Below are 18,323 nucleotides of genomic sequence, written 5' to 3' on the forward strand. Positions count from 1 at the left end.
TTACATGTATATACAATATATTATAATATTAGTATAATATAGGTTTAGGAATGGAGATGAGCACCAACCCCCAGACTTGGACACGAATTGACTTAAGGTCAGGGGAAAACCTTTACCCTATACATACTTACCTTTACCTTTATCCTATACATTCAATCCTGTGTATGGTTCTTTCACACGTTAGATTTTCTTATTTTATATTTTATTCTATTTTCAAAATACTTTTGATAATTTTCTTGTTTTATATTTTGTTTGTTTTTTTAAAATTTATAAATCCATGTGCATTCATTGATAAACAAGGATGCTTGTTGCATTGATGCTGCAATGAAAACAAACAGGGACATCACAAAGGAAGGCCTGTGTGCGCCTGCGCGGAAACGTGTGTCAGTAGGAAGGAGGGAAGGGGCCGCTTTCCCTTTAAATATGCAAATGATCTCCTCAGGGGGCGGGCGGGGCGGGGCTGAGAGAGCCAGCCAGACTCTACCTGCCTTCCGGGCGGCCAATCAGGAGCGAGATGATGGCGTCATTTCAGGCCCCGCCCCCTCCGGAAGGAAGAGAGAGGATGAAGTGACGTCTTCTTTGGAGCGGAAGATGGAAGGAAGGTAGGTTTGGTTGTTCAGCGCTTCCTTCCTTATTTCCTTCTTGTTTCCTCATCTTATTTCTTTTTGTTATGTCTTCTTTCTTCTCTAATAACAAAAAATATACAGTAGAGTCTCGTTTATCCAACATAAACGGCCCACAGAACGTTGGATAAGCGGAAATGTTGGATAATAAGGAGGGATTCAGGAAAAGCCCATTAAGTGTCAAGTTACGTTATGATTTTACAAATTAAGCTCCAAAACATCATGTTTTACAACAAATCGACAGAAAAATATAATACAGTAGAGTCTCACTTATCCAACACTCGCTTATCCAACATTCTGGATTATCCAACACATTTTTGAGTCAATGTTTTCAATACATCGTGATATTTTGGTGCTAAATTCGTAAATACAGTACAGTAGAGTCTCACTGATCCAAGCTAAACAGGCCGGCAAAAGCTTGGATAAGCTAATATTTTGGATAATAAGGAAGGATTAAGGAAAAGCCTATTAAACATCAAACTCAGAGCGGCTTACAAATTAAATTTACATACAATATTATATTATTAGCATAGCACAATACTGGCAATAAATTGCCATGTTCTACTATATCTATATATTGTGATATTATTAATAATATTACATATAATATATTATTAATATTATTATATTGTATTATTAGTATTATATTGTACAGTAGAGTCTCACTTATCCAAGCTACACAGGCCAGCAAAAGCTTGGATAAGCGAATATCTTGGATAATAAGGAAGGATTAAGGAAAAGCCTATTACACATCAAACTCAGAGCAGCTTACAAATTAAATTTACATACAATATTATATTATTAGCATAGCACAATACTGGCAATAAATCACCATATTCTACTATATCTATATATTGTGATATTAATAATATTATTACATGTAATATATTATTAATATTATTATATTGTATTATTAGTATTATATTGTACAGTAGAGTCTCACTTATCCAAGCTAAACGGGCCGGCAGAAGCTTGGATAAGCGAATATCTTGGATAATAAGGAGGGATGAAGGAAAAGCCTATTAAACATCAAACTAGGTTATGATTTTACAAATTAAGCACGAAAACATCATGTTATACACCAAATTTGACAGAAAAGGTAGTTCAATACGCAGTAATGTTATGTTGTAATGACTGTATTTACGAATTTAGCACCAAAATATCATGATATATTGAAAACATTGACAACAAAAATGGCTTGGATAATCCAGAAGCTTGGATAAGCGAGGCTTGGATAAGTGAGACTGTACTGTAATTACTACATAGCATTACTGTGTATTGAACTACTTTTTCTGTCAAATTTGTTGTATAACATGATGTTTTGGTGCTTAATTTGTAAAATCATAACCTAATTTGATGTTTAATAGGCTTTTCCTTAATCTCTCCTTATTATCCAACATATTCGCTTATCCAAGGTTCTGCCGACTCGTTTACATTGGATAAGCGAGACTCTACTGTATATTGTATATGCATATAATATTAATATTATTATTTTGTAATACAGTAGAGTCTCACTTATCCAAGCCTCTGGATTATCCAAGCCATTTTTGTAGTCAATGTTTTCAATATATCATGATATTTTGGTGCTAAATTCGTAAATACAGTAATTACAACATAACATTACTGCGTATTGAACTACTTTTTCTGTCAAATTTGTTGTAAAACATGATGTTTTTGGTGCTTAATTTGTAAAATCATAACATAATTTGACATTTATTGGCTTTTCCTTAATCCCTTCTTATTATCCAACATTTTTGCTTATCCAACGTTCTGACGGCAAGTTTACATTGGATAAGCGAGAATCTACTGTAACAGTATCTTTACTTCAGTTGGATAAGAGAGACTCTACTGTATCTGCATATGCACGTAAGCCCCTCATGTCTTCATTTTTTGGTATTTCCATTTTCAACATGAGCTGGGAAGGGAAAGGGGGAAAATCATGGCCGTAGAGAAAGTTTCTTGCTTTCATACGTGATCTTTTGCTTCTTTCTTGACCAGGAAAATGAGGATTCTATGGAGCCACCTCTTGAATGCAGTAAGGAAATCAATAATATAGGGAGAAGAAATCTCAAGGTGATGGTGTTGCTGAATTCTTGTTTTCACTTACAGATAACAAAGGGAAAAAATGATCCAAGTATCTATATTACAATTAAACACCCATATCACTGTTGACATGGAGGAGAAAGCATATAAATGCCTGGAATGTGGAAAGAGTTTCACTCGAAGGGATTATCTGCAGCAACATCTAAGAACTCACACTGGGGAGAAACCTTACACATGCCTGGAGTGTGGAAAGAATTTCGCTCAGAGTGCAGATCTACATAAGCATCATAGGACTCACACTGGGGAGAGACCCTATACATGCCTGGAGTGTGGACAGAGCTTCTCTCAGAGTGGAACCCTACGTTCACATCAAAGGACTCACACTGGGGAGAGACCTTATACATGCCTCGAGTGTGGAAAGAGCTTCACTCACAGTACAAGCCTACGTTCACATCAAAGGATTCACACTGGGGAGAAGCCTAATACATGCCTAGAGTGCGGAAAGGGCTTCATTCATAGTGCAAGTCTACGTTCACATCAAAGGACTCACACTGGGGAGAAACCTTATACATGCCTGGAGTGTGGAAAGAGCTTTGCTCACAGTGCACATCTACGTTCACATCAAAGGGTTCACACTGGGGAGAAACCCTATACATGCCTGGAGTGTGGAAAGAATTTCACTCAGAGTGCAGATCTACATAAACATCAAAGGATTCACACTGGGGAGAGACCCTATACATGCCTGGAGTGTGCAAAGAGCTTCACTGAGAATGGAAATCTACTTAGACATCTAAGAACTCACACTGGGGAGAAACCTTATGTATGTCTGGAGTGTGGATACAGCTTCGCTCATAGTTCAGGTCTACGTTCACATCTAAGGACTCACACCGGGGAGAAACCTTATAAATGCCTGGAGTGTGGAAAGAGCTTCACTCTTAGTTCAGGTCTACGCTCACATCAAAGGATCCACACTGGGGAGAAACCGTATAAATGTCTGGAGTGTGGAAAGAGCTTCAATCTAAGTTCAATTCTACGTTCACATCAAAGGATTCACACTGGGGAGAAACCCTATACTTGCCTGGAATGTGGACAGAGCTTCACTCAATGTTCAAGTTTACATTCACATCGAAGGACTCACGCTGGCGAGAAATCCTATACGTGCCTGGAGTGTGGACAAAGCTTCACTCACAGTTCAAGTTTACGTTTACATCAAAGGACTCACACTGGGGAGAAACCCTATAAATGCCTGGAGTGTGGACAGGGCTTCGCTCAGAGTGGAGATCTACATAGACATCACAGAATTCACACTGGGGAGAAACCCTATACATGCCTGGAGTGTGGAAAGAGCTTCACTCTAAATTCAGGTCTACGTTCACATCAAATTATTCATACTGGGTAAAAACTATAAATGCATGATGTTTGGAAAGAGCTTTTCTGAGATTTCAAATCTATATAGACATAGAATTCATGTTGGAGAGAACATTGGTATTTGACCCCCAAGAAATAGAGCTTTCCAGATTTTTCATGTTGGTGACACGCTTTTTAGCCATGCATCCTTTGTGACATGGTAATTCAGTTTAACTAGCAAGCTGGAGGTTAAACCAACCCCATATAAGATTTTCAGTATATATATAATATAATAATACTATATAGAGATATGTTTCATACGAGAAATGAGACTAAGAGATAGTTTTTATCACAGAGCTGTAACTATACTGAACTCTACAGTCTTGCATTGATGTGGCATTGGGGGCCATGGGGTAGTGGTTGAGGTGTGGAGGGATGGGTGTGGTTTTTTGTGATGTGTGCTGGGAAAAGCATTTAATTTTGATGTACAATGACAATAAAGCTATTCAGTCATTCTATATAATACTAGCTGTGCCCGGCCATGCGTTGCTGTGGCAAAGTGTGGTGGTATGGGAAATAAAGTATTAAGGAATTGGTTGTAGTTGGTATATATTATTGCCTAAAGTTTGTGAATATACATTGGCATTTTGGGTTATATAGCTGTGTGGAACGGCCTTGAGTCTACACTGCCATATAATCCAATTCAAATAAGATAATCTGTATTTTATAAGCGGTGTAGAAGAGGCCTAAGTGAACCCTGCCTGTCCCCTGGTGCCATTGTGGTTGAGGAGGTTGCTATGACATGAAGGGGGCGGGATATATAGGTCGCTAATAAAATATAAATAAATAAATAATAGTGGATTGAAATAATCTAAAACATCACAAGTCCCTTCTACACTGCCATGTAATCCAGATTATCTGACATTATAATCCACATTATCTGCGTTGAACTGGATTATATAAATCTACACTCCCATATAGTCCACTTAAAATCAGATAGTCTGGATTTTATATGGCAGTGTAGAAGGAGCCTAAAACATTGTGAACTGAAACTGAATTTAAAACATTATAATGAACTGAAACTGAATGTAATACATCTTAGGCCCCTTCTACACTGCCATATAATCCGGTTTATCAAATGAAATAATCACATTACACTAGAGTCTCACTTATCCAAGCCTCGCTTATCCAAGTTTTTGGATTATCCAAGCCATTTCTGTAATCAATGTTTTCAATATATCGTGATATTTTGGTGCTAAATTGATAAATACAGTAATTACAACATAACATTACTGCGTATTGAACTGCTTTTTCTGTCAAATTTGTTGTAAAACATGATGTTTTGGTGCTTAATTTGTAAAATCACAACCTAATTTGATGTTTAATAGGCTTTTCCTTCATCCCTCCTTATTATCCAAGATATTCGCTTATGCAAGTTTCTGCCAGCCCGTTTAGCTTGGATAAGTGAGACTCTACTGTATTTGCTTTGAACTCGATTATATTAGTCTACACTACCATATAATGCAGTTCAGAGCAGATAATCTGGGTTTTATATAGTAGAGTGTAAAAGGAACCTAAAACATAGTGAAAGGAAACTAAAATATAGTGCCATCTTACCTATAGTTCAGTCCACACTAAAATGCCATCTTACCTATATATCCGATTTTGGATATATAGCTGTACTGAAAAATGGCCATTTGAAAGAGACGGCGTTAAAAGGGAAAGGAGAAGTGGGAACCCAAGGAGTTCTTCGAGACCTTTGTGTCTTCAAAGGGGACACTTATTAAATAAAACGTAACAATAATAATAGAGTGTCTTTTTATTAATTACTTATGAAAAGGTTTCATGTGTTTGGCCTGATCCCGTTACACACAGAAACCGGAAGCATCGAAGATTGTACAGAAATGAGTGCCAAAAAAGAGGTGATGGCATTTAACCTTTCACTAGAAAAGCAAACAAGTTATTCAAAAGCACCAAATCCAGTGTTTAACCCTCTTCTCCTTGCCTTCCTCTCCCAGTGTCCTGCGATCGATGGACACAGACCCAGAGAATCCTATGGGGAGAAGCAGGAACCCCAATGGGGGGGAAAGGCTCAGAGCTCACTGTGCCCCTCTCTCCCTTCTGCAACTTTTTCAGGCAAAGTCTGGGTCCAGAAGCGAACCTGCTTCTCTTTCAGCTTCTTGGCCACCTTTTGCTTCAAGCCAATGTCCAGGTACTGCTCCTCCTGGCCGTAGGAAGGCCAGGTCACGAGACCAGGCCCATTGGGGTCCCTGCGGAGTAGAAGGGAGACGGGCTTCGTCAGTTGCTCTTTGCGTCTGTTTTGTCGATTAAAATCCACCCAAAGCCACGTTTGCGGCCGCTTTCCTGGGAGCATCCAGCCCTTCCTCCCGAGAAATGAAATAAAGTTTTGACACATAAACAAAAAGTCTACGGACTCACCCGTTGCGAGCAAAATTGGCCCAGTATTTCATAACTGTTTTGCTAAGAGTTCTCTCTTTCTCGGTGCCTTCACCTACAGAAGAGACATGCAGTGACAAAGTCAGTAAAGAGTTGCAGGCTTTGGCAAAGTTTTTACAAAGTTCCAAAAATTTCAGAACCAGTGGCGTCTCGTTTCTTGACTAGCCACGAAGAAGGCCTCGGGGCCGGCCAGATGATTCAAGGCCTCCCTGTTGATGAAATGGTAGGGCTATGGATTTTTAATCATTGACTATTGCCATATTTTATTCTTGTTGATTTTATATGTCTGGTTTTCAATATGTTACTGTATTTTAATGATGATACATTGTTTTTTATATGTAGTGTGGTACCATTGTGTGCTACTTGTAAGTCAACCCAAGTCCGAATGGGAGATGGTGGCGGTGTAGAAATAAAATGTTGTTGTTTTTATTATTATTATCATTAATAATAATAATAATAATAATACAGTAGAGTCTCACTTATCCAACATAAACGGGTCGGCAGAACGTTGGATAAGCAAATATGTTGTATAATAAGGAGGCATTAAGGAAAAGCCTATTAAACATCAAATTAGGTTATGATTTTACAAATTCAGCACCAAAACATCATGTTATACAACAAATTTGACAGAAAAAGTAGTTCAGCACGCAGTAATGTTATGTAGCAATTACTGTATTTATGAATCTAGCACCAAAATATCATGATCTATTGAAAACATTGACGACAAAAATGGCTTGGATAATCCAGAAGTTTGGATAAGCGAGGCTTGGATAAGTGAGACTCTACTGTAATAATAATAAAACTTTATTTCTAGACCACCCACTCTCCCCAGAGGGACTCAAGGCGGTTAACATACATATAAATGGCAAACATTCAATGCCACAAAAATCCAGTAACACCAAGCTTTTGGGGGACACTCCTTGCACCCACACTCTCCATTGGCCCTGCAAATGTTTGGCTCACCAATCAGAAACCTGCTGATTGCCTTCAAACAGGTAAAAACATTAAGTTTGCGAGGGGGGGGGGGGAAGCACTCACCTGCTAAGAAGGGCTTCCCAAAGACAAAGAAAACCTCGTCGCCGTGGTCTGCCTGAACGAAGTCCGGCCTCAGGCCCGCGTGCCAACTGGGGCTGTGCCGGAACTCATAGACGTAAGTCGGGTGGCCAGCGTCTGGAAAGACAAAGGTGGTGGGGTCACCCTCTCTTTCGGATGTGGCCCCGGATGAAGCCACCTGACCCATGCTATTAGGGTGAGAGAGCACAGGGCATGCACAGCCCATGTACCATGGCTAGGAATTACCCTTTCCTTGAGAAAACAGGATCAGCTTGACCCCCTTCTGTCTTGGTGGGGATTCATCTGAATCAGCTGCTTAGAACTGGTCAAGCTATACAAATATGTATACTGTATTTATATGACTCTTATTTATATATTTATTTTTATATCATTATATAAGTAATAGAGCCATATTTATCTCACTTTGGCCAAGACATATTGCAGAATTACGTGTATATTATTATTATTATTATTATTATGTCATGCAGTTATGGATACTATGTATTTTTACATAATTGTTGCAACGGGAATTATTACATCATGCAATGAGCATGTATTATAATAAATGAGCAACGGGGAGAAAAGAAGGGGTCAAGCTGACCCTCCTTCCTCAAGAAAGCATCGCAGGTTCCAGCAGATAAACAAGGGTTCTGGAGGAGATAGCTCTTAGCAGGTAACGTCGTACTTCAGTATTTGTGTCTTGGATTCTGCTGTTACCACTAGCTTACATCTGTAAGCTTAACCTTGTTCCTGCCTCTTGTTTTCAGGCTCTGTTGCTACTGCGACCTTCTCTTGTCATGCTTTGGAACCTAGACCTTGAACCTTGGACTTGACTTGGGCCCTTCTAGATCTTTTCAAATGGAAATATTTTGGCGGAGGCCCCACCCACACTCCCCTTGTAATATAAAAGCCAGGAGGCGGGGACTGCGACTCAGTTCCTTTTTTTCCACTGCTTCAGCAGCTTTAGGAGCCTTTCTAGCGTCTTTGCATTCCTTTTTGCCTTTAACGTTTTTTTTGACTCGGACTGCCCTATACTTCCTTTGCCTTTTTGCTACCATTTTTCCGGACCGTTTGACTACCCACTCGGGCTATCCCCCTTCGGCTTGGTGACTCAATTTTTTCCCCTTCATTTCGCGGACCTCCAGAGGATCCTTCATTCTCGTTCAGGCCAGTCCCTCTCCCAACCATGAGCACCACATCCTTCTTTAAAAAGTGCGGGGCCTGTGGCGGAAAATTACAAGATTCGGACAGGCACCCTATGTGCCTCCTCTGCCTAGGGGAAGACCACCTCCCACAATTGTGCCAGATCTGCCTGGGCTTTACCCCACAAGCCAGGCGGAATAGAGAATCCCGGCCTTGGCTCAAACTGTGTTGGATGATTCAACTCTGCCCTGGTTGATTCACCACGGCCACAGGGTGTATCTGTGTGTTGGGGGTTCGAGACCCTTTCTGCCGGAGGCGCCACTCACCCCGATGGTGCCGGGCGGTGCGGATGGCAGGCGCCACAAAGACCACGTCCCCAAGGGCTTCCAGGACCTGGTCTCGGAGCTGAAGGGGGTCCTGGATGTCCTTCAGGTATTCATTGACAATGATGTGGTGGTGTTCGTGGGCAGTTTTCTATAATCATAGATTACAATTAATCATGAGAGCATACTATCAGCCTAAGGCCTGTTTTATAGGTGTCTCATAAACCCAAACGAGGCCACGTGGCTACTGGTTTGAGCATCAGCCTTTGACTTTGGAGAATGGGGTTCGAATCCCTGCTGTTCAGCCCTGGAAACCCATTGCACATATGGAGAAACTAAGCAAGGAAGGTTTATATATCTGTGGAAGTTCCTGGGTTGGGGGAAGAACTGTCTGTTGGAGGCCAGTGTGAATGTTGTAATTAATCACCTTGATTTGCATTAAATGGCCTCCCCAGCCTCACATCCTAGCCTGGGGGGAATCCTTTGTTCAGAGTCATTAGCTGCTCCTGATTGATTCCTGTCTGGAATTCCTCTGTTTTCAGAGTGCTGCTCCTTATTTACTGCTCTGATTTTGGAGTTCTCATGATCTCAGTCTCATGATTTCCTTCCCTGCCTCTTGTGATCGGTGTCTCTGCCGCCAGACGAATGCATCTTGGCAACGCTATTAGTATCAGGGCGAAATGTTGGCACCAGAATAAAGGGTTCTTTCATGTTAGTGACCTTGTTTGATAATACAAACTTGTAGTCTGAGTTTTTTTTGGGAGAAGGGAGGGAAGGAAGGCTGAAAATGGACTGGGATTTGTATATAGACTAGCTGTGCCCGGCCACGCGTTGCTGTGGTGAAGTATAGTGGTATGGGAAATAAAGTATTGAGGAATTGGTGGTAGTTAAGGTAAAGGGTAAAGGTTTTACCTTATATTAAATCCATTATAAATGGGTTATATAGCTGTGTGGAAGGGCCTTGAGTCTACACTGCCATTTAATCCAGTTAAAATCAGATAATCTGTATTTTATAGGCAGTGTGGAAGAGGCCTAAGTGAGGCCTAACTCTGCTTGTCCCCTGGGCTGAGTGGCCATATATTCCAGTTAAAATCAGATAATCTGTATTTTATAGGCAGTGTGGAAGAAGCCTAAGTGAGGCCTAACACTGCTTGTCCCCTGGGCTGAGTGGCCATATAATCCAGTTAAAATCAGATAATCTGTATTTTATAGGCAGTGTGGAAGAGGCCTAAGTGAGGCCTAACTCTGCCTGTCCCCTGGGCTGAGTGGGTTGCTAGGAGACCAAGTGGGCGGAGCTTAGCCTTCTAACTGGCAGCAATTGGATAAAAACAATTATTCCTCTCCCTCTAATTAGGACTTTATTTTTCTTTTTGTTGTATGAACGTAGAGGCATGGATGACGGGTTGTGCTGCCAAGTTTAGTGTTTCTAGGATTTGTAGTTTTGTTGTTTTGTCCTAGGCCAAAATTTCATTACTCTTTTTTATATATAGATTTCCCCGTTGCTGCCCTCTTGTATAGGACAAATGGGAGATATGAGTCAGGTTCCTGAATTTTCTTGCTTTGCTTCTCTGTTTATCTGGGGTAACCCCATATAGAAGATGGAGTGGGCCTGTTTTCTGCTGCATCAGACACCCGATGGATTCAAATGTGTGCGAGTATTTAGTGCTCTCTGGCTGAGAACTATATCATATTTGGACCTTCCTAGTCCATACCAGCCCAGTGGTCATCATTTGACCATATAACCAACCTACACTGTGAACTCTAGTTGGCTGCTGTAAATTAATGTGGATGTTTGTTTGGATTTTATGTTATTATATAGTTTTGTTTGACTACATGCAGTTTAATTTATTGATGTTAGGTTTAATTCACTGATGTTAGGCTTTAATTTAATGTTAGGTTTTAATGTTATTTTTATATGCGGGGTTTCTCTGGGATTTTATGACAGTATTGTTTGTTTATGGAGGCATTGAATGTTTGCCATTGTATGTTGGAATCCGCCCTGAGTTCCCTTGGGGAGATAGGTCAGAATACAAATAAAGTTGTTTATTATTATTATTATTATTATTATTATTATTATTATTATGACACAGCAAACAAGATACAGTAGATATGCTAGATTTCGTATCACAAAATCACAAGCTGAACACTTCCCAAATGTCTAGGACTGTGTGATGTATTTTCGGATGATGCGTGCAGATCCCAGTCGGGTGGCCTTTTGCAGTTTGCAGACCATAAATTTGTCAATGTCTATTGTTTCCAAATGCCGGCTGAGATCTTTTGGCACGGCACCCAGTGTGCCCATCACCACCAGGACCACCTGCACTGGTTTATTATTATTATTATTATTATTATTATTATTATTATTATTATTATTATTTTATTATGACACAGCAAACAAGATAGATATGCTGGATTTCGTATCACAAAATCACAAGTCGAACACTTCCCAAGCGTTTAGGACTGTGTGATGTATTTTCGGATGATGCACGCAGATCCCAGTTGGGTAGCCTTTTGCAGTTTGCAGATCGTAATTTTGTCAATGTCTATTGTTTCCAAATGCCGGCTGAGATCTTTTGGCACGGCACCCAGTGTGCCCATCACCACCAGGACCACCTGCACTGGTTTATTATTATTATTATTATTATTATTATTATTATTATTATTATTTTAACACAGCAAACAAGATAGATATGCTGGATTTCGTATCACAAAATCACAAGTCGAACACTTCCCAAGCGTCTAGGACTGTGTGATGTATTTTCGGATGATGCACGCAGATCCCAGTTGGGTAGCCTTTTGCAGTTTGCAGATCGTAATTTTGTCAATGTCTATTGTTTCCAAATGCCGGCTGAGATCTTTTGGCACGGCACCCAGTGTGCCCATCACCACCAGGACCACCTGCACTGGTTTATTATTATTATTATTATTATTATTATTATTTTAACACAGCAAACAAGATAGATATGCTGGATTTCGTATCACAAAATCACAAGTCGAACACTTCCCAAGTGTCTAGGACTGTGTGATGTATTTTCGGATGATGCGTGCAGATCCCAGTAGGGTGGCCTTTTGCAACTGACAGATTGTAATTTTGTCAATGTCTATTGTTTTGTCAATGTCTCCTGCTTCTTAGCAGGGGGTTGGACTGGATGGCCCATGAGGTCTCTTCCAACTCTACTATTCTATGATTCTATGTTTCCAAATGCCGGCTGAGATCTTTTGGCATGGCACCATCGGGACCACCTGCACTGGTTATTATTATTATTATTATTATTATTATTATTATTATTATTGACACAACGACGTTGTATGACACAGCAAACAAGATAGATATGCTGGGTTTCGTTTCACAAAATCACAAGTCGAACACTTCCGAAGTGTCTAGGACTGTGTGATGTATTTTCGGATGATGCGTGCAGATCCCAGCAGGGTGGCTTTTTGCAGTTGGCAAATTATTAATTATTATTATTATTATTATTATTATTATTATTATTTGCACTGCTCTGAGTGACTGAACAAAAAAGATTTGTACATGTTGTCCTGTTTGCCTTGGAGATGTTGACCCAGGGAATTTGCCCGATCAAACCAAACTTCGCATTACATTCCCAAAGTGAGACTTCATTGGCGACCCCTCTGTTTTTTCAGATGTTCCATATTCAGTCAAAGGAAGAAAGGCACAGAAGGGCAAATTCAGGAGCTGCTGATGGGCTGTAATGACAACAGGTAAAGAGCAGGTAGAAAGAGAGAGAGAGTGGGTTCTCTTACCATGATGGTCTCTGCGCTGCTGCGCAGGATGAGTTCGGCCGTCTTCCTGTCGAAGCCCTTGTCTAAGTCTGGTAAATGGATCATCTGGAGGGGAGAGGGTCGGCAGTCAGGGCGGTCCTGGGGTCAACAGGTGGCAACAAAGGTGGACAGAGGGGCGTCGGGGGAAAACTTACGCTGGGGATGAGCCACCCCGCTTCATGGTTGTTGACGCCGATGATGTAGGGCACGCCGTTGCCGCCCCCCTTCTCATCCAGCAGGCGCTTCGGTAAAAACACGCCGTCCACCACGGCAGGCATGAAGAGCGTCTTCTGGAAGGAAACCAGGGCAGAAAGAAAGGGTTGCTGGGGACACAAAGGGGGCAAGGGGCAGTTGAAGCCGGACCCCCTTGGGAAAGTGCACCCAAACGGAGCTTGTCTTCGTGACACTGGGGCACCAGGGGCGGTTCAACCACAAGGCAAATCAGGCACTCGCCTGTGGCACCATTCTCTAGGGTACGCACCCCCCGCCTCCTCTCGCCTTCGGCCTGGGCCCGCATCCAGGGCCAGGCCTGCCTTATTTATTTATTTATTATTTATTTACAGTATTTATATTTATTTACAGTATTTATATTCCGCCCTTCTTTCTCACCCCGAAGGGGACTCAGGGCGGATTACAATGAACACATATATGGCAAACATTCAATGCCAACAGACAAACAACATACATTAGACAGACTCAGAGGCATTTTTAACATTTTTCCAGCTTCACGATTCCGGCCACAGGGGGAGCTGTTGCTTCACCGTCCAGTAGTGGCTGTACTTTCTCATTCCTTTCCTCGTGTTTTGCTGGCAGTTTTATGGTGTTGTAAATTAGCCTCCCGCATAAAACGTCCCTAAATTTCCCTAATTGACAGGCACAACTGTCTTTCGGGGCTGCATAGATCATCAGCAAGCCGGGGCTATTAATGGTCGGAGGCTTAACCCGACCCGGGCTTCGAACTCATGACCTCTCAGTCAGTAGTGATTTATAGCAGCTGGTTACTAGTCAGCTGCTCCACAGCCCGGCCCCATGGCAGGCATCCTCAGAGGTTGTGAGGTCTGTTGGAAGCTAGGTAAGTGGGGTTTATATATCTGTGGAAAGTCCAGGATGGGAGAAAGAGCTCTTGTCTGTTTGAGGCTAGTGTGAATGTGGCAATTGGCCAGCTTGATTAGCATTTAATGGCCTTGCAGATTCAAAGCCTGGCTGCTTCCTCCCTGGGGGCATCCTTGGTTGGGAGGTGTTAGCTAGCCCTGATTGTTTCCTGTCTGGATTTCCCCTGTTTTCAGAGTGTTGTTCTTTATTTAGGCTTTTCCTTAATCCCTCATTATCCAACGTTTTCACTTATCCAATGCTTTTATTTGTCAGTGATTGGTTGGGTGGGGGGGGGGGGCAAAATTCTGTTCGCCTACACTTGAAAATTACCTTGGGCCAGCCCTGTGGGGCACCCAAAGTGTTCAGCACCATTTCCCTCTACTAAGCAGACAGCCCCTCCCACCAAGGCCAAGCGCCACTCACCTGATCATTGTCCTCCAAGGGCAGGTGGGTGAACTCCTGAAATCACAGAAAAGTGGGGGGGGGGGGGGACACATAGAGATTGAGGTCTGCGCTGGGCGTCCAATGCCGGGAAGGAGCCAGCAGGGGGCGCCATTCCACTTGCAAAAGAAACATGTGGTTTGAGAGAAGATGACGGTCATAACAGGATTTGTGAACGAAAAATAATATTAATCGTATACTAATATTTCTGCCAACCTAGCAGTTCGAAAACATGCCAATATGAGTAGATCAATAGGTAGTGCTCTGGCGGGAAGGTAACGGCACTCCATGCAGTCATGCCAATGGCCACATGACCTTGGAGGTGTCTATGGACAACGCCGGCTCTTCAGTTTAGAAATGGAGATGAGCACCAACCCCTAGAGTCGGACATGACTGGACTTAATGTCAGGGGAAACCTTTACCTTTTACCTATATACTAATATATTCTGTATTCTCAAAAGATTGCAGGTAACTGATGGGTTAATATTTCTAAGTCAGAAATAGAAATGTTTCAATGATGTGGATATTATAAATTTCAATGATGTGGATATTACAGATTTAAATATAGATATACCGTGTTCACAAAGTAGAAAACCAAGTCCATCGCTTTACATCAGAGGCAAAAGACTTTCAAGGATCCTAGAGAGATGACTGCAACCAGCAAAATCTCCTTTTGTAACGTATTATTTTAAGCTATACAGTAGTTGCGGGTGGAGTTAGCCCTTTGTTCTTCCTGTTTTCAGTAAACTCGTTTTGGTTAACTTTTCACCTTGCCTAGAGTGCCTCTGTATGTTAAGAGTCTTGATCTTAATAGAAGGTATACAGATAGCACCCGAATAAAGGCAGACACCATAGTTTTCCTAAAGGCTCGGGCATGCCATCACATATAACAAGTATTTACATATGCATTACTAACCCGTTAACAAAAGAAATTAAAGCTAGGATATGTAAATGATGGATATTATTAAAACTAGGGGGAAAATAGAGCATGTATAAGTAAACTGATAAAATAAATAGAAGAAACACTTACTAGGCGGGCTCGGAGAAGACAAGAAAAAGATGGGACAATATAAGAAGACAGAAGATTAACGCAGGCGCCAGAAGTCAAGAATTGACTTGCTCTTGGTTTAGAAAATACTGCAGATGGAATTTGCTAGGCTGGAGAATATACATAACAATTCCCACCCCGGTCCATTGTGGACATGCTTCAGTGCATGTTTTAAATGTATCTCATAGCACTGAAGTTTGGTTGCGTAACTTCTGGATAAAGAAATGAGCCCTAATGGGCTTGTTCCCGGCTCTGCCTTTTGTCTTAGTTGTCAAGGAAGGAACCGGGCCTCTCTAGACCGAGGCAGCCTTTCCAAAGTTCAAACAGATTAGAACATTTAATGCACACAGTCCTTGAATTGACAGGTGGGGATACTTTGCAGCCCTGTTTCAACCTGTTTTCGAACAGTAGGTCCGTTTTCATCCAGTCTTAACTATTTACTGCCCTAAACCTCAGCACTTTACCCTATTCCTGAATCTTGCGTTTTTGCACATGCCTGCCTTCCCTGTAATTTCTTAATAGCCCCACCATTTAGTCATGATGCTCACTACCCTGTTTCCCTGAAAATAAGACATCCCCAAAAAATAAGACCTAGTAGAAGTTTTGCTGAATTGCTAAATATAAGGCCTCCCCCCGAAAGTAAGACCTAGCAATGTTTTTGTTTGGAAGCATGCCCGGCTCCTGCCAAACAAAACACCATAGCATGCAGGATTGGTAAATGTACATAATAATAATAATAATAATAATAATAATAATAATAATAATAATAATAATAATAATAATAATATAATTATTCTATTTTTATACCCCACCTCCATCTCCCCAGAGGGACTCGGGGCGGCTTACATACCAGTTGTATATGGAAATAATGGTAGTAACAAGAAATTCTTGACAGGAGTCACAGTTTGTCTGGTTTAGTTATGTTGGTTTGTGATGACAACTACTGTACAGTATAGAATATTTTTTTTCAACAATGAATATGAATTCTTTATGGAAAAATAAGACATCCCCTGAAAGTAAGACCTAGCGCATCTTTGGGAGTAAAAAATAATATAAGACACTGTCTTATTTTCGGGGAAACACGGTATGTATTTTCTGAATGTTATTTTACTGTTCTTGTTTTAATTACCGTATATACTCGAGTATAAGCCGGGTTTTCCAGCCCTGTTTTAGGGCTGAAAAAGCCTCCCTCGGCTTATACTCAGGTGAGGATCCTGGTTGGCTTATATTTGGGTCAGCTTATACTCGAAAATATATGGTACATTTATTATTTTTCTGTATTATTATTGGCATTATTACATTTATTATTTTACTCTATTATTATTACATTTATTATTGTACTCTATTATTGTTGCTAATTTACATTTATTTTGCTCTATTGTTATTATTATTAATACATTTATTGTTTCACTCCGATCTTATTATTATTACATTTATTAGTCTACTGTATTTATTATTACAGTAGAGTCTCACTTATACAACATAAACGGGCCGGCAGAACGTTGGATAAGCGAATATGTTGGATAATAAGGAGAGATTAAGGAGAAGCCTATTAAACATCAAATTAAGTTATGATTTTACAAATTAAGCACGAAAACATCACGTTATACAACAAATTTGACAGAAAAAGAATACTCAGGTGAGGATTCTGGTTGGCTTATATTTGGGTCAGCTTATACTCGAAAATATATGGTACATTTATTATTTTTCTCTATTATTATTGGGATTATTACATTTATTATTTTACTCTATTATTATTACATTTATTATTGCACTCTATTATTGTTGCTACTTTACATTTATTTTGCTCTATTGTTATTATTATTAATACATTTATTGTTTCACTCCGATATTATTATTATTATTACATTTATTAGTCTACTCTATTTATTATTACAGTAGAGTCTCACTTATACAACATAAACGGGCTGGCAGAACGTTGGATAAGCGAATATGTTGGATAATAAGGAGAGATTAAGGAGAAGCCTATTAAACATCAAATTAAGTTATGATTTTACAAATTAAGCACCAAAACATCATGTTATACAACAAATTTGACAGAAAAAGTAGTTCAATATGAAGTAATGCCACGTAGTAATTACTGTATTTACGAATTTAGCACTAAAATATCATGATATATTGAAAACATTGACTACAAAAATACGTTGGATAAGCGAATGTTGGATAAGTGAGACTCTACTGTACATGTATTATTTTCCTATATTATTATTATTATTATTACATGTATTATTTTACTCTATTATTATTAAAAGGATACATAGGCACATTTACATTGAAGAAGATGAGAATAATGATTTAATCAGAGTTAGACAGCCTTATCTTAAATTAGAGCTTGATGTGAATATTCAAAAACATTTAACCTACTGATGCCTCAATTAATGTAATTTTTGGTATCTATTTTTATGAAATTTACCACTCTTGGCTTATACTTGAGTCAATGATTTCCCAGTTTTTTTGTGGTAAAATTTGATGCCTCGGCTTATATTTGGGTCGGCTTATACTCGAGTATGTAGGTAATCAGAGTTGGACAGTCATATCTTATTAAAGTCCTATTATTATCTCAGTTTTGTAAATATTCAACAACATTTGACCTACTGATGCCTCAATTAGTGTAATAATAGAATCATAGAATCATAGAATAGTAGAGTTGGAAGAGACCACATGGGCCATCTAGTCCAACCCCCTGCTAAGAAGCAGGAAATCGCATTCAAAGCACCCCCGACAGATGGCCATCCAGCCTCTGCTTAAAAGCCTCCAAGGAAGGAGCCTCCACCACGGCCCCGGGGAGAGAGTTCCACTGTCGAACAGCTCTCACAGTGAGGAAGTTCTTCCTGATGTTCAGGTGGAATCTCCTTCCTTTCCTGTAGTTTGAAGCCATTGTTCCGTGTCCTAGTCTGCAGGGCAGCAGAAAACAAGCTTGCTCCCTCTTCCCTATGACTTCCCTTCACA

At 40.3% G+C, this 18,323-nt stretch overlaps 2 protein-coding genes across 8 annotated transcripts in view; one reads left to right on the plus strand and one right to left on the minus strand.

Annotated features, from left to right (window-relative positions):
* On the plus strand, positions 1-11,047 carry LOC100559701 (zinc finger protein 135). 4 transcript variants are annotated; one of them, XM_062961760.1, is made up of 4 exons: positions 586-602; positions 2,622-2,658; positions 2,733-4,030; positions 8,291-11,047. In XM_062961760.1, the coding sequence occupies exons 3-4, from the start codon at positions 2,749-2,751 to the stop codon at positions 8,341-8,343; spliced, it is 1,335 nt and encodes a 444-aa protein (XP_062817830.1). In that variant the 5' UTR covers positions 586-602; positions 2,622-2,658; positions 2,733-2,748; the 3' UTR covers positions 8,344-11,047. The 4 variants fall into 4 exon arrangements, with proteins under 4 accessions (XP_062817831.1, XP_062817827.1, XP_062817830.1 ...); XM_062961758.1 differs by lacking the exon at positions 586-602 and adding an exon at positions 2,264-2,489; XM_062961761.1 differs by lacking the exon at positions 8,291-11,047 and having other exon boundaries at positions 1-602; positions 2,733-2,945.
* LOC100559902 (fatty acyl-CoA hydrolase precursor, medium chain) overlaps positions 5,815-18,323 on the minus strand; it is a 26,545-nt gene continuing 14,036 nt past the window's right edge. For 2 of the 4 annotated variants that reach the window (XM_062961752.1, XM_062961750.1), the window contains 7 exons: positions 14,288-14,323; positions 12,928-13,059; positions 12,755-12,838; positions 8,993-9,140; positions 7,509-7,640; positions 6,453-6,525; positions 5,815-6,283 (listed from right to left, as the gene is read on the minus strand). In XM_062961752.1, the coding sequence (XP_062817822.1) occupies positions 6,106-6,283; positions 6,453-6,525; positions 7,509-7,640; positions 8,993-9,140; positions 12,755-12,838; positions 12,928-13,059; positions 14,288-14,323 (783 nt within the window). In that variant the 3' untranslated portion in view covers positions 5,815-6,105. Of the gene's footprint in view, positions 6,284-6,452; positions 6,526-7,508; positions 7,641-8,992; positions 9,141-12,754; positions 12,839-12,927; positions 13,063-14,287; positions 14,324-18,323 lie in introns of all 4 variants that reach the window. The other 2 variants (XM_062961751.1, XM_062961749.1) reach the window with 1 other exon arrangement.

The sequence above is a fragment of the Anolis carolinensis genome, unplaced genomic scaffold (genome assembly GCF_035594765.1).
Source record: "Anolis carolinensis isolate JA03-04 unplaced genomic scaffold, rAnoCar3.1.pri scaffold_9, whole genome shotgun sequence".
Classification (NCBI taxonomy): Eukaryota; Metazoa; Chordata; class Lepidosauria; order Squamata; family Dactyloidae; genus Anolis; species Anolis carolinensis.